Here is a 13643-nt window from a genome sequence, read left to right on the forward strand (position 1 = left end):
GGAAGGGGATGGAGAACTTGGGGAGGCGGAGGGGTATGATTTTCATCAGGGTGGAAGGTTGAGGGCTTCACTGCGCAGGCAGAGGCTGCTGACCCTGGAGGAGGGGGCGGGGGGTGTCACGGAGTCTGGGAGAGAACATGTTGCAGGCAGAGGGGACGAGGCCGAGAGGCCAGTGTTCTCGGCAATTCGTTCCGACCACACTCGCTCCATTCCGGTCCTCAGACCGTTACCCTGCAGCTCCCGCCGGGCCAGTACCCGAACGCTGGGACATGCGGGCGCTGTGGGCCCCGTTAACCTGCCGCTCCCGCCGGGCCAGTACCCGAACGCTGGGACATGCGGGCGCTGGGGCCCCGTTAACCTGCCGCTCCCGCCGGGCCAGTACCCGAACGCTGGGACATGCGGGCGCTGTGGGCCCCGTTAACCTGCCGCTCCCGCCGGGCCAGTACCCGAACGCTGGGACATGCGGGCGCTGTGGGCCCCGTTACCCTGCAGCTCCCGCCGGGCCAGTACCCGAACGCTGGGGCATGCGGGAGCTGTGGGCCGCCGGCGGGTGAGGTCCGGTCCCAGAGCTTTTGGGCCTTTGCTTCCCGAAGACATGACATCGTCGTTAAAGATCTTTTCCCAACCAGCCCTCCCGGTTCTGTCATGGTGTCTGGTGAGGCCTTGCTGTCCAGGGAGCCGCTGGCTCTGGAAATGCAGCTGTAAGCGTAAAATAGTAGTTTTACAGTCTTTTTGTCTAAAGACTGTAAAGTATTTTATTGAATAAATCTACAATGTTGCTCACATGCTGAAATGATAGACCGGCTATACTGGATGAAAGTTTTTACGACGTAATGTCATTCGTTTTCATTTTTCAGAATGTGGCTATTGGAACAAGCGAGAGGAGCCCTACGGCTGCCGCGCCGTCTATCGGGATGGCACCGGGCTGGCGGCGCGCCCGTGGGAGGACCAGCCTCCTCCTCGCAGCGACGCCCGCAGGCGGCGGCCGCGCCAGCCTCGGGGGCCCAGCGCGCGGCCGGCGTCAGGGGGGCGGAGGGGCCGCGCCCGCGGCTCAGCGAGGCTGCGGGGACCCGCGCCGCCCAGCTCGTCGCCCCGCCTCTTTGCGGCAAAGCACGGCCGGGGCGAGCCGGTTCCGGGACCGCGCCACCCCTCCTCCCCGGTTCGCGGCCGGAGACCGGAAGCGAGAGGCGGTCCCGAGCCAGACGGACGGCGCCGACAACCAACCACCGCTGCCGCTGGTGACGCGACCCAGCGGACGACCAATGGCGTGAGCGCGGGGCGGTGCCTCTCGGCTCCCACCCCTCCCGCGGCGCCGTCCGGGGAGCCGGGGGCTGGGCCTGGCGGCTGGACCTGCGCTGGTGGCGCCGTGGCCTCGCGCCAGCCCCGCCGCGCAGCACCATCTTTGTCCGCGGCCCGTGGCCCGCCTTTGTCCCGCGCCCGTCCCGCCGCTGGCCCGGCCGCCGAGCAGCCCCGCGCCGCGCTGGCGTCGTCCTCGTCCCCTTCGCCGCCCCCCGCGCGTGGCCGGGCCCTGCCCCCCATGGTGTCCCGGCCCGAGCCCGAGAGCGAGGCCATGGACGCGGAGCTGGTGGTGGCGCCACCGGGCTGCACGCACCTGAGCAGCTTCAAGGTGGACAACTGGAAGCAGAACCTGCGCGCTATCTACCAGTGCTTCGTGTGGGGCGGCACGGCCGAGGCCCGCAGGCGCAAGGTGAGCCCGGCTGCCGCCGCGGGGCCGGGGCGGGCTCAGGGCGGGGGGGCGCCTCCGCCGACCCTTGGGCTGCGCGCGCCGGGGCCTGACCGCGCTCGCGTCCCGCACTCCCCTCCCGCACTCCCTTCCCCCGCCACCCCTCCCCCACCTCCCCCTCCTCCCCCTCCTCCGCCATCCCTCCCCCACCTCCCCCTCCACCCCCTCTGCCTCCCCCTCCCCCTCCACTGCCTCCCCACTCCCCTCCCCCGCCACCCCTCCCCACCTCCCCCTCCCCCGCCACCCTCCCCCTCCCCGCCACCCTCCCCCTCCCCCTCCCCCGCCACCCTCCCCTCCCCCGCCACCCTCCCCCTCCCCCTCCACTGCCTTCCCTCTCCCCCTCCCCCGCCTCCCCCTCCGCCGCTCCCCGCCCCCTCCCCAGTCCCCCTCCCTCCCTCGTCGCCCTCTCTCGCCGCCCCGCCGCCTCCCCCGCCGCCCCTCCGCCTCCCTCGCCGCCCCTCCCCCGCCTCCCCCTCCGCCACCCCCCGCCCCATCCCCTCCCCCCCTCCTCCTTCCCCGCCGCCCCTTCCCCGGGATTTCCTCCGCCTCGGGCTGGGGGTCTGGGGTGGGGACTTTGGGGCGGACGAGGGCGGGTCTGGGAGGGCGTTTTTCTTCCCGGTTGGCCGCCTAGTGCGAGGAGGCCACTAGGCCGGTCTCTTACGTTCCAGAGCGGGGCCTCCCAGGAACCCTCCCGACGTGGGAGGGTTCGGGTTCGGGTTCGGTACGCAGAAGAAATAAGACATAGATCTGATCGGGGGACAAAGGCTGCCGGGGCCGCGGGATCTGCGCGGCCGGCTCCCGCCCCCTGGAGGGCCTGCGGCTGTGGGTTGTGACCGCTGTGCGAGGCCGAGGCCCTCCGGCCGGGCTGCAGGCTTGCACGTTCCGGCGCCCCTGGAGGTGGGGGGTGGGGGTGGGGATGGGGGTGTGTGTGAGGCTACGGCCCTGTTAGGACGGTTGCTAGGATACAGGGGTGAGCAAACTTTTTGACTCGAGGGCCACAATGGGTTTTTAAACTGGACCGGAGGGCCGGAACAAAAGCATGGATGGAGTGTTTGTGTGAACTAATATAAATTCAAAGTAAACATCATTACATAAAAGGGTACGGTCTTTTTTTTTTTTTAGTTTTATTCATTTCAAACGGGCGTAGTTTGCCCACGGCTGATAGAAGCACTTGCAGCGCCGGAGGGAGGAGCGCATTGGACAGACTGAGGCTGGTGGGAGGCCGGACTTGGGGTGCCTGCTTCAGCGAGAAATGAGTCACCTCCAGCAGACACCGCGGAAATAATGTTTCTGTTGTGTTATGTGTAGATACACATTTCATCTCAGTGATTAGGCTTAATCCTTTGGAAATCAGAAAATACCGGTATTTTTTTATCTGAATAAGCCTTGGATTTTACAGTTAAATGTGGTTGTGCAGTTTACAGTTTGAGGTTGGGACTTAGGCAATGACCACCTTCAGTGGCATGTTTCTTTAATTATTTTTTTTAAGTGCAAAAGAGGTGTATTTGTACACACATCAATGAAGGAGATCAGTCTTTTGTCAAGTAGAGAGGATCAAGATTCTAAGTAGCTGATTGGGGACCACTACAGCGGGAAGACTTGCTCTGTCTTCAGATGTTGGTCTATTTACCTAACGCTTCTGCAGGCTTTCCCAGTGGATCCCTCCTCCTGGGCCTGACTTTCCAGTTCCTTACCATGTCCTAGCTGGCGTTGCAGGTGGTCTGTGTTACTCTTCTGTTCATCCAGGCATTTCCCATGAAGCATAAGACATATTCATTGTTGGCAGAAGCCATGGTCTTCAGGTCTAGCTGGAGCTTGATTAACTGGCTCTCCAACTCCAGGGCAGACTGTAGAGCAGCGGTTCTCAACCTGTGGGTCGCGACCCCTTTGGGGGTCGAATGACTCTTTCACAGGGGTCGCCTAAGACCATCGGAAAACATATATAATTACATAATGTTTTTGTGATTAATCACTATGCTTTATGTTCAATTTGTAACAATGAAAATACATCCTGCATATCAGATATTTTTACATTACAATTCATAACAGTAGCAAAATGACAGTTATGAAGTAGCAACGAAAATAATTTTATGGTTGGGGGGTCACCACAACATGAGGAACTGTATTAAAGGGTCGTGGCATTAGGAAGGTTGAGAACCACTGCTGTAGCGCTTGTATGCCATACATCAGTTATCTATCTCAGGCCTCTTAAACATTGGAAGGCAGATTTTACTCTCACACCCTCTTAGATAAGCTTAGGAATTGCTTTCCATGTCCTCCTTCACCTCAGCTTGGTGTTCAAAGAATGTGGCAAAAAGAAGTTGTACTGAGCCTTCAATGGAAGTACAGGCCATCTATCTTCTATCTACACTAATAAAATGGAAACATGCAAATTGACTGTCCCCTCTATGCCCACCAGCCGATCAGGGCAACTATGCAAATTAACCCAACAAAGATGGCGGCAGCCATGGAGCTGGAGCGAGCAGGAGGCTTGGGTGGCCCCGGGCGACGGAGGAAGCCAAGCTTCCCGTGGCTGCTGAAGGAGTGGCTGGGGGCCTGGATTGGGCGACCCAGGCTTCCTGCCCGCCCTGGCCTCCACTCAAGGAGGGGCTGGGGGTCTGGGTTGCTGGGGGGCGTGGCCAGCCTGAAAACAGCCCTCAGCCCCTCACCCAGGCTGGCCAGGCACCCCAGTGGGGACTCCCACCTTGAAGAGGCTGTGGCCAGCCTGAAAATGCCCCTCAGCCCCTTACTCAGGCTGGCCACACCCTCATGGAGTAAGAGTCCCCACTGGGGGGCGTGGCCAGCCTGCAAACAGCCATCAGCCCCTCACCCAGGCTGGCCACACCCCCCCAGCGGGGACCCTCACCCCATGGGGGTGTGGCTGGCCTGCAAACCACCACAGGACCCTCGCCCAGCTGCCCCAGGCCCCAAGGGAACCCCCAACCCTTATCTGGGACACCCCTCAGGGCAAACCAGCCAGCTCCCACCTGTGCACCGGGCCTCTGTACTAGTAAAAGGGTAATAATGCTAATTAGACCGGGAGACCTTCCGGACATTCTTCTGGACAAAGCCATGGTGGTGGGGCCGAGGTAAAGGCGGTTAGAGGCCAAGAGGGGAGGGCAGTTGTGGGTGATCAGGCTGTTGGGGGTGAGCAGACCAGCAGGGGGGCCAGTTGGAGGCAAGCAGGCCATCAGTGGGGGTCAGTTGGGGGTAATCAGGACTGTGGGGGTGGCAGTTTGGATTGAGCAGGCCAGCAGGGGGCCAGTTGGGGGTGAGCAGGTCAGTGGGGAGGGAAGGTGGGGCGAGCAGGCCAGCAGGTGGGGGCAGTTGGGGGCGAGCAGGCCAGCAGGTGGGGGCAGTTGGGGCCAAGCACACTGGCACGGGGGGGGGGGGGGGCGGGCAGTTGGGGGTCCATTCCGACCAGGGATGGAATCCACAACCTAGGTATGTGCCCTCACCCAGAATGGAACCTGTAACCTTTTGGTGTATGGGAGGATTCTCCAATCAACTGAGCCACCTGGCCAGGGCTGGATTAGTGTGTGTGTTTGTTTTGTTTTGTTTTAAATGTTAATTGCTTAGTTTGAAGAAACAACTCCAGCTATAGATAGACAAGAGGTGGTGATAAATATTTTCAAAATTCAGATCTGTCAGTGTTGCAATACCTTTTGGTAGTATAACAATCATGAACCGTAGTGTCCCTCATCTGTTCTCGGTACTTAAGGGGGATCATTTTCTTGCATCTGTTTGGGTCCTGGGCAACTGTGTTTCCAGCACTTTCTAGTGGTCCGGTGAGGAAGAGTTGGTTTCAGAGAGTTTAACCTTGATGAGTAACAGTGTTACAGTTTGACAGTTTGAATAGAATTCACAGCATATCTATAAGCTTAGTACATTTTTGTTTTTAATGGTATGATTTCCTATTAAAATGCCAATTTATGTTATAACCTTTGTAAATAAGTAAAGGTTTTTTGTGAGCCTGACACTCGGCTACAATGTAACTACAGAAGTGAACCCCTGGATAAGCAGGAGTTGAAACTTTGCTTATCTAAGTACAGGCGGGTTATGGGCTTTTGTAGCCACACTTTGGTTCTTCTTTTGATAGGTGGAGAGTGAGAAGACCATGGTTAGATTTGGTAACTTTCTGCCCGCTTTAGGCTTGAATTGCACTATAGAATGTGAAATTTTCCATGATTTAGACTCAGTGCTATCACAGTGGCCTATCTGCATTTCTGGCTTGTGTTAAATAGAACAAGTATCTTGCCACTTACGGGTTTGTGTGTGAAGATTGACACTAGCAGTAAAAACATAAGGGATTTGCAGTTGTATGGCTTGTATGACTTAACATAGTCTGCATTATATTTTGAACATTTTAAAAAAATAATTATTCCTATCTTCGAACCATTCTGTGACTAAAATTTTACAGCAACCTATCCTCAAAACAGCCCTTTTTGTAGCTACCGTAAATACTTTTACCAAATATACCATAAGTGAAGAAGAGTTGTCATGCATACTATTAGTAATTTTGGGCCATTATTGAGTCTGGTTTAATTTGGGCAGTAATCTGGAGGTTGGGAAATTGCTTTTGAAGGCTTCTAAGGCATAGAGTTTGGTACCTAAAGCAACTCTTTGGGTAGGTTCTTTTTTTTGTTGTTGTTGTTAATCCTCACCCAAGGATATTTTTTCATTGATTTTTAGGGAGAGTGATAGAGGGAAAGACAGAGAGAAACATCGATGTGAGAGAAACACATTGATTGGTTGCCTCCTGCACGAGCCCTGACCAGGGCCAGGGCCGGGGAGGAGCATGTAACCAAACTATGTGCCCTTGCCCAGAATTGAACCCGGGACCCTTTGGTCCACAGGACAATGCTCTACCACTGAGCCACACTGGCCAGGGCGGGTAGAGCTTCTTAGAGAAATGTTTTGTTTGGGAAAGGGGCTAGAAAGAAGGGTATCTGTCTTGGAAATGAGAGGTGAGAGGCCAGAGGGCTCTGAGATCCAGAGTCATACCTTACCCTAGTGCAGTGGTTCTCAACCTTCCTAATGCTGTGACCATTTAATAAAGTTCCTCATGTTGTGGTGACCCCAAATTTCATTATTACAAATTGAACATAATTAAAGCATTGTGATAAATCACAAAAACAATATGTAACTATATATGTGTTTTCCGATGGTCTTAGGCAACCCCTGTGAAAGGGTTGTTCAGCCCCCAAAGGGGTCGCGACCCACAGGTTGAGAACCGCTGACCTAGTGTTTTCTTCTGTTTCTGTGTTTGTGGTTTTCACGTAACTGCTTATAGAAATGTGGTGTGGCACCCTTTGGAAGAAAGTGGGATGACTCCATCTTTTTTTGAACTTCCCATTCTTCAGTTCAGAGTCAGCGCTTGCCCGTGGGTTTTTCTCTTGAGGAATTGAAATCATAATTGTTAAAAGGCCATTTAAATGGTAGATGTCACTTAGCAAGTTAATACCTGCCTTAAAATTTAGACTATTTGTAGATGTCCAATGAAAATTCCTACACATAGGATAATTTTAGCTTAAACATACGTAGTGGAATACATACATAATTCTAGATGCTCAGATGTTGGTAAGTTTTACTAAGGAAGTTTTAAATTTATGAATCCATGTTTTTTAAAAAACGTGGATTTTAAATTACAACCTGGCAGGTGTGGTTCAGTGGTTGAGCTTTGACCCATGACCCAGGAGGTCACAGTTCAATTCTAGGTGAGGGCACATGCCCAGTTTCTGGGCTCAATCCCCAGTAGGGGGCATTTAGAAGGCAGCCAATCAATGATTCTCTCTCATCAATGAAGTTTCTATCTTTCCCTCTCTCTTCCTCTCTGAAATCAATTAAAAAAAAAGATCTGTTTGCTGCCTAGGTCTTCCAGATTTATTTTAAAAATATATTTTATTGATTTTTTTACAGAGAGGAGGGGAGAGGGATAGAGAGTTAGAAACATCGATCAGCTGCCTCTTGCACGCCCCCTACTGGGGATGTGCCTGCAACCAAGGTACATGCCCCCGACTGGAATCGAACCCCCGACTCCAGAGTCCGCAGGCCGATGCTCTATCCGCCGAGCCAAACCGGTTAGGGCCCAGATTTTTTTTTAAAATATATTTTATTGATTTTTTTACAGAGAGGAGGGGAGAGGGATAGAGAGTTAGAAACATCGATGAGAGAAACATTGATCAGCTGCCTCCTGCACGCCCCCCACAGGGGATGTGCCTGCAACCAAGGTACATGCCTCCGACTGGAATCGAACCCGGGACTCCTGAGTCCGCAGGCCAACGCTTTATCCACTGAGACAAACTGGTCAGGGCAGGGCACAGATTTTTTAAAAATTGCAACTCTGTGTACATATGAAGCAAAGTTAAATGTTTTTGTTTTTGTTGTTGTAACTATACATGTTACGAGTATTTCCTTTTTTCACTTGTTGCCTATGCATATAGATCTCACTTATTTTTATTATTTTTTTAATCCTCACCCGAGGATATTTTTCCCATTGATTTTTAGAGAGTGGAAGGAAGGAAGGAGGAGAAAGAGAGAGACATCTATGTGAAAGAGACACATCGATTGGTTGCCTCCTGTATGCACCCTGGCTGAGGCCAAGGGTCAGACCTGAAACCCAGCTATGTGCCCTTGACTGGGAATTGAACTTGAGACCCTTTCGTGCTCAGGCCAACTCTAACCACTTGGCAACACTACCCAGGGCTCACTTACTCTTTTCAACCATGCACCTAATATTCCATTGAATGGTAACGGCCTCGTGTATTTTCCCTTCCATTCACTCATTTTAAGTATGCATATATATGCTTTCAATTTGGAGAATTTAATTAAGACTTTTAAGAATTTGTAAAATTTAATTTTAGAATCCATATAGAGAAGTTTTAGACAATGAACTAAATGTGTCTTGGTTTGCTGAGGGATTGAAATGTGATTATTTGACATCAAACCAGAGATGCACTTAAAAAGTACAGTTTTATGTGTGTGAAATAATGGGGAGCAGAGGAGGCAGCTAAAAGGAGAGAAATAAAAAATTAAATGTGAACGATGGAAGTTTAGGATAACACAGTTTCATAGAGTACAAGTAGCACCCTACCCTCCATTCTGTGCCTTTCAGAGCGACAGCATAGGGGACTGGCTTGTGGACGCTTGCGTAGATGAGAGCCTTTATAGTCAGTGTGGAGGGTGGGTCAGGCCTTGGCGTGTGCTGTGGAAAGGGAGATCACTTCATTGAACATGGTCTTGTATTATTTATCTCTAGTCAGTGGCACTTTGGTGTGTTTTAGAAAATGGTTTACTCTAGGTTTCTGTACTGATTCTCTCTTGTCAGTGCTGTTTCAGTTCTGCAGTCTTAGATTCTTCTCTTGAAATAGTGAATCTCATGCTTGATCTTTTGAGTAGAAATCATCATAAGGGAATAACTGTGCCTAGATTGACTGACACAACACAGTGTCATGAAGTGTACGTGTATCTGGCTCCACAAATGACCAAATGAGTCTGTGTTGATAACCAAGTCAGGCGCTTTGATGGGGGTGAGCCTGCTGCTGAGAGGTCTCTCCTGGCTCTCCTCCGCCTGCTTTTTTCCCCATTTTATTTTATGAATTTGTTCTTTTTAAAAAATATATATTTTATTGATTTCAGAGAGGAAGGGAGAGGGAGATAAGAAACATCTGTGTGTGTGTGTGTATTTTATATATATATATATATATATATATATATATATATATATATATATATATATAAAATTTTTTTTAAGTGACTGTTCAACCGGTAGCTATGACATGCACAGACAACCAGGGGGCAGACGCTCTGACCTGTAGGTTAGCTTGCTGCTGGGGTCCGGCCGATCGGGACTGGGTGAGACAGGCCAGACACACCATAGAGTCCTCCCACAGTCCCTCCCCTGCCCCGATCTTGCACCTGTGGAGTCCTGAATTGCAAGAGGGCACAGGCCAGGCTGAGGGACCACACTGGTGCATGAATCTGTGCACCGAGCCTCTAGTCCTATCTAATAAAAGAGAAACATGGTAATTAGCCGTGTGTCCGCTACCCTTCCCATTGGCTAATCAGGGTGATATGCAAATTAACTGCCAGCCAAGATGGCGGCTGGCAGCCAGGCAGCTTGAAGCTAACATGAGGCTTGCTTGCTTCAGTGACGGAGGAAACCAACGTTCCCTGCCTGCCTTGCCGGCCTTTGAGCTTGCAGTTTGAAACATTGTTACAAATACAGAAGCTAAGCAAAACCCCAGAAACCTGCTTTCAGCCAGCCGGTATCTCAGAGCTGGAGTTGATACAGTGTTTTGATTATAGAACCCAAACAAACCAGATACCTGCTTTCAGCAGCAGAGGCCTCAGAGCTGGAGCCAGAGCTAAAGCTGGCCCAGAATAAAATGAAAAAAGAAAGAAAAAAAGGAGCGGTTGGGAGCTTCAGTCACCCGCCAGCCTGAAAACAGCCCTCAGCCCCTCACCCAGGCTGGCCAGGCACTGCAGTGGGGACCCCCACCCTGATCCAGGACACCCTTCAGGGCAAACCAGCCGGCACCCACCCATGCACCAGGCCTCTATTCTGTATAGTAAAAGGGTAATATGCCTCCCAGCACTGGGATCAGCGGAGCCGAGAGTCCCCCTGGCACCAGGATCAGCGTGACAGGGGGCAGCGCCCAAACCCCCTGATCGCCCTGTGGCTCTGTGTGTGACAGGGGGCGGGGCCACAACCCCCCTGATGGACCCTGCTCTGTGCATGACGGGGGGGAGCTCCCCAACCCCCTGATTGACCCTGCTCTGTGGGTGACAGGGTACGGAGCCCCAACCCCCCTGATGGGCCCTGCTCTGTGCATGACAGGGGGTGGTGCCACAACCTCCCCATAGACCCTGCCTTGAGTGTGACAGGGGCGGTGCTCCAACCCCCCAATCGGCCCTACCCTGAGCATGACTGAGGGTGGCATCGCAACCTCCTGATCCGCCCTGATCTGTGCATGACAGGGGCGGCACCCCAACTCCCCAATCAGCCCTGCTGAGCCCAACCAGGGGCTGCACCTAGGGATTGGGCCTGCCCTCTGCCACCCGGGAGCAGGCCTAAGCCAGCAGGTCATTATCTCCCGAGGGGTCCCAGACTGCGAGAGGGCACAGGTAGGGCTAAGGCCCCCCCCCCCCCCCCGAGTGCACAAGTTTTTGTGCACCGGGCCTCTGAGAGTCCTATATAATAAAAGAGAAACATGCAAATTAACCATCCCTCCGCTATGCACAAGTCATGCAAACAGGCCAATCAGAGTGACTATGCAAATTAACCCAACAAAGATGACTGTTAATTTGCATACGCAGGTGTCAAGCGCCCCAGGAGGCGACGGCGGCCACGGGCTCCCAGGACCATTGCCGGTCCGGGAGACGAGGCCTGCTGCGCCTAGCAATACCCAGGCGCTCTCGGGACCTTGCTGGCGGACAGCAGTGCAGGAGAGGAGCGGGCGGAGAGTGGGAGGTTTGGAGGACTTGGCAGAGCAGGAGACTGCTGGACATAGAGCAGAGCGAGAGAGCGGGTGGCTTGGAGGGCACCGCTCCCTCTGTCACCCCAGCTTCCTCATCACAGCTGTGGAAACTGACAGCAGGGAGGAGGAAGTCCCACACCCTGCAGAATCAGCCTTTAGTCAGACAGCTCTCAGCGGCCTGACAGCCAGGACTCTCATTCACTTGCAACTCAGACCGTGACAGTAGAGAGGTGGGACTATGTCTAAAGAACAACTGTTGATACAATGTAGCTCTGCAGCCGAAAGATGCCAGCATTATTGACAGAAAATGTCTGCAGAGCAGCATGTGCCTGATCTTGAAAGAAGGCAGCACCTGGGACAGAATGTATCTGAACACCAGCTACTGGAAAAACATTGCTCTGATGCCAAAAAACACCGGCGTTATCGACAGAAAATGTCTAAAGACCAACGTGCCTTTGAAGTTGAAAGAAGGCAGTGGCGACGACAGAATATGTCAAGAGAACAGTCATCAACAAGTACTACCAATACTGGTAGGAACTGCCTTCTCAGTGAAAATGGAGTACATAAGGATGCAATCCTCGAACATAGTTGTGGTGGAATGACTGTTTGATGTGAATTTTGCCTATCACTAAATTTCTCTGATGAAAAACCATCCGATGGGAAATTTACTTGATGTTGTAGCAAAGGGAAAGTCTGTCCAAATGATATACATTTTCCAGATTACCTGGCATATTTAAAAAGATTAATGACAAACGAAGATCTGACAGTAAAAACTTCATGGAAAGTATTTGTTCCATAAATAGTTCTTTTGCTTCCATGGGTGCAAATATTGCATCGCCATCAGGATATGGGCCATACTGTTTTAGAATACATGAACAAGTTTATCACCGTGCTGGAACTCTACATCCGTTGGATGGTGTTTCTTGGAACGCCAAGAGTTGAGTTTGCTCAACTCTATATTTTGGATACAGCCGAAGCTACAAGTAAAAGATGAACAATGCCAGAAAACCAGGGCTGCTTAGAGAGACTCATGATCAACATCAACAACCTCATGCATGAAATAAATGAATTAACAAAATTGTACAAGGTGCTACATGAGGCAGAAAAGGAACTCAATCTGAAGCAGCAGCAAAAGGTATTGCTCCCACAGAGATAACAATAGCAATTAAATATGATCGTTACAGTGACCCAGGTAGATATAATTCTCCCCGTGTAATTGTCCCAGAGATGCTGACTGGCATAGAAAGGAGCCAATGGCTGCCTAGGAGGCAGAGCTTTTGATGCTGACTGGCATAGAAACTGACCAATCAGAACCAAATCTGGGTCAACTGTGAGGAGCCAATGGCAGCCTAGGAGGCGGAGCTTTTGACACTGACTGGCATAGAAACTGACCAATCAGAACCAAATTGGCCAGCAGAGGAGGGTAGTTGGGAGCGAGATCAAGCCTGCAGGGGAGGGCAGTTGGGAGTGTGATCAGACCAGCAGGGGAGGGCAGTTACGGGTGATCAGGCAGGCAGAGGCAGTTAGGGGCGATCAGGCTGGAAGGGGAGGGCATTTGGGGGTGAGATCAGACCAGCAAGGGGGGGCAATTAGGGGCGATCAGGCAGGCAGAGGCAGTTAGGGGCGACCAGGCCAGCAGGGGAGAGCAGTTAGGGGCGAGATCAGGCCAGCAGGAGAGAGCAGTTAGGGGCTGGATAAGGCCGGCAGGGCAGGGCAGTTCGGGGCGATCAGGCTGGCAGGCAGAAGTGGTTAGGGGGTGATCAGGCTGGCAGGCAGGAGAGCAGTTGGGAGCCAGCAGTCCTGGATTGTGAGAAGGATCCCAGATTGGAGAGGGTGCAGGCTGGGCTGAGGGACACCCCCGCGCCCCCCCCCCCCCGTGCACGAATTTCATGCACCAGGCCTCTAGTTAATAATAGTTTTAGATTTCAAGAAAAGTTACAAAAACAACCAAGTTCCCATATCTCAAACACAATTTTTATGATTAACATCTTACTTTACTGTGGTACATGTGTCACAACTAATGACCGAGCTTGATAACATCATTATTAACTAAGCTTCACACTTTATTCAGATCTTACTTGTTTTCTCCTAATCCTTTTTTCCCTGGCACCCCAGGCGGGGCACACATTACACTTTACCATCCTGTTTCAGGCTTCTCCAGATGGTGACAATTTTTCAGACTTTCCTTATTTTTAGGACTTTGACAGTTTTGAGTAGTACTGGCCAACTATTTTGTAGAATGTCCCTTAATTTGCGTTTGTGTGATGTTTTTCTCATAGTTACAGGTCTGGGAGGAAGACCACAGAGGCTGAGTGCCCTCCTCAGGTTTCCCAGGGGGGATATGGTAGGTAGACTTACCATTGCTGATGGAAGCCAGACCTGTGGCCATGAGGCTGCTCCTTGCCACCCCTGCACAGGCC

The 13643-nt window shown here is 52.3% G+C and overlaps 1 protein-coding gene across 1 annotated transcript in view; it reads left to right on the top strand.

Moving 5' to 3' along the window:
- Positions 1-1302: 1302 nt before the first annotated feature.
- The window catches only part of USP22 (ubiquitin specific peptidase 22), an 84181-nt gene continuing 71840 nt past the window's right edge, over positions 1303-13643 (top strand). Inside the window, exon 1 of the mRNA XM_059668328.1 lies at positions 1303-1708. Coding sequence (XP_059524311.1) covers positions 1538-1708 — 171 coding nt within the window. The 5' untranslated portion in view covers positions 1303-1537. The remainder of the gene's footprint in view (positions 1709-13643) is intronic.

The sequence above is a fragment of the Myotis daubentonii genome, chromosome 16 (genome assembly GCF_963259705.1).
Source record: "Myotis daubentonii chromosome 16, mMyoDau2.1, whole genome shotgun sequence".
Taxonomy (NCBI): domain Eukaryota; kingdom Metazoa; phylum Chordata; class Mammalia; order Chiroptera; family Vespertilionidae; genus Myotis; species Myotis daubentonii.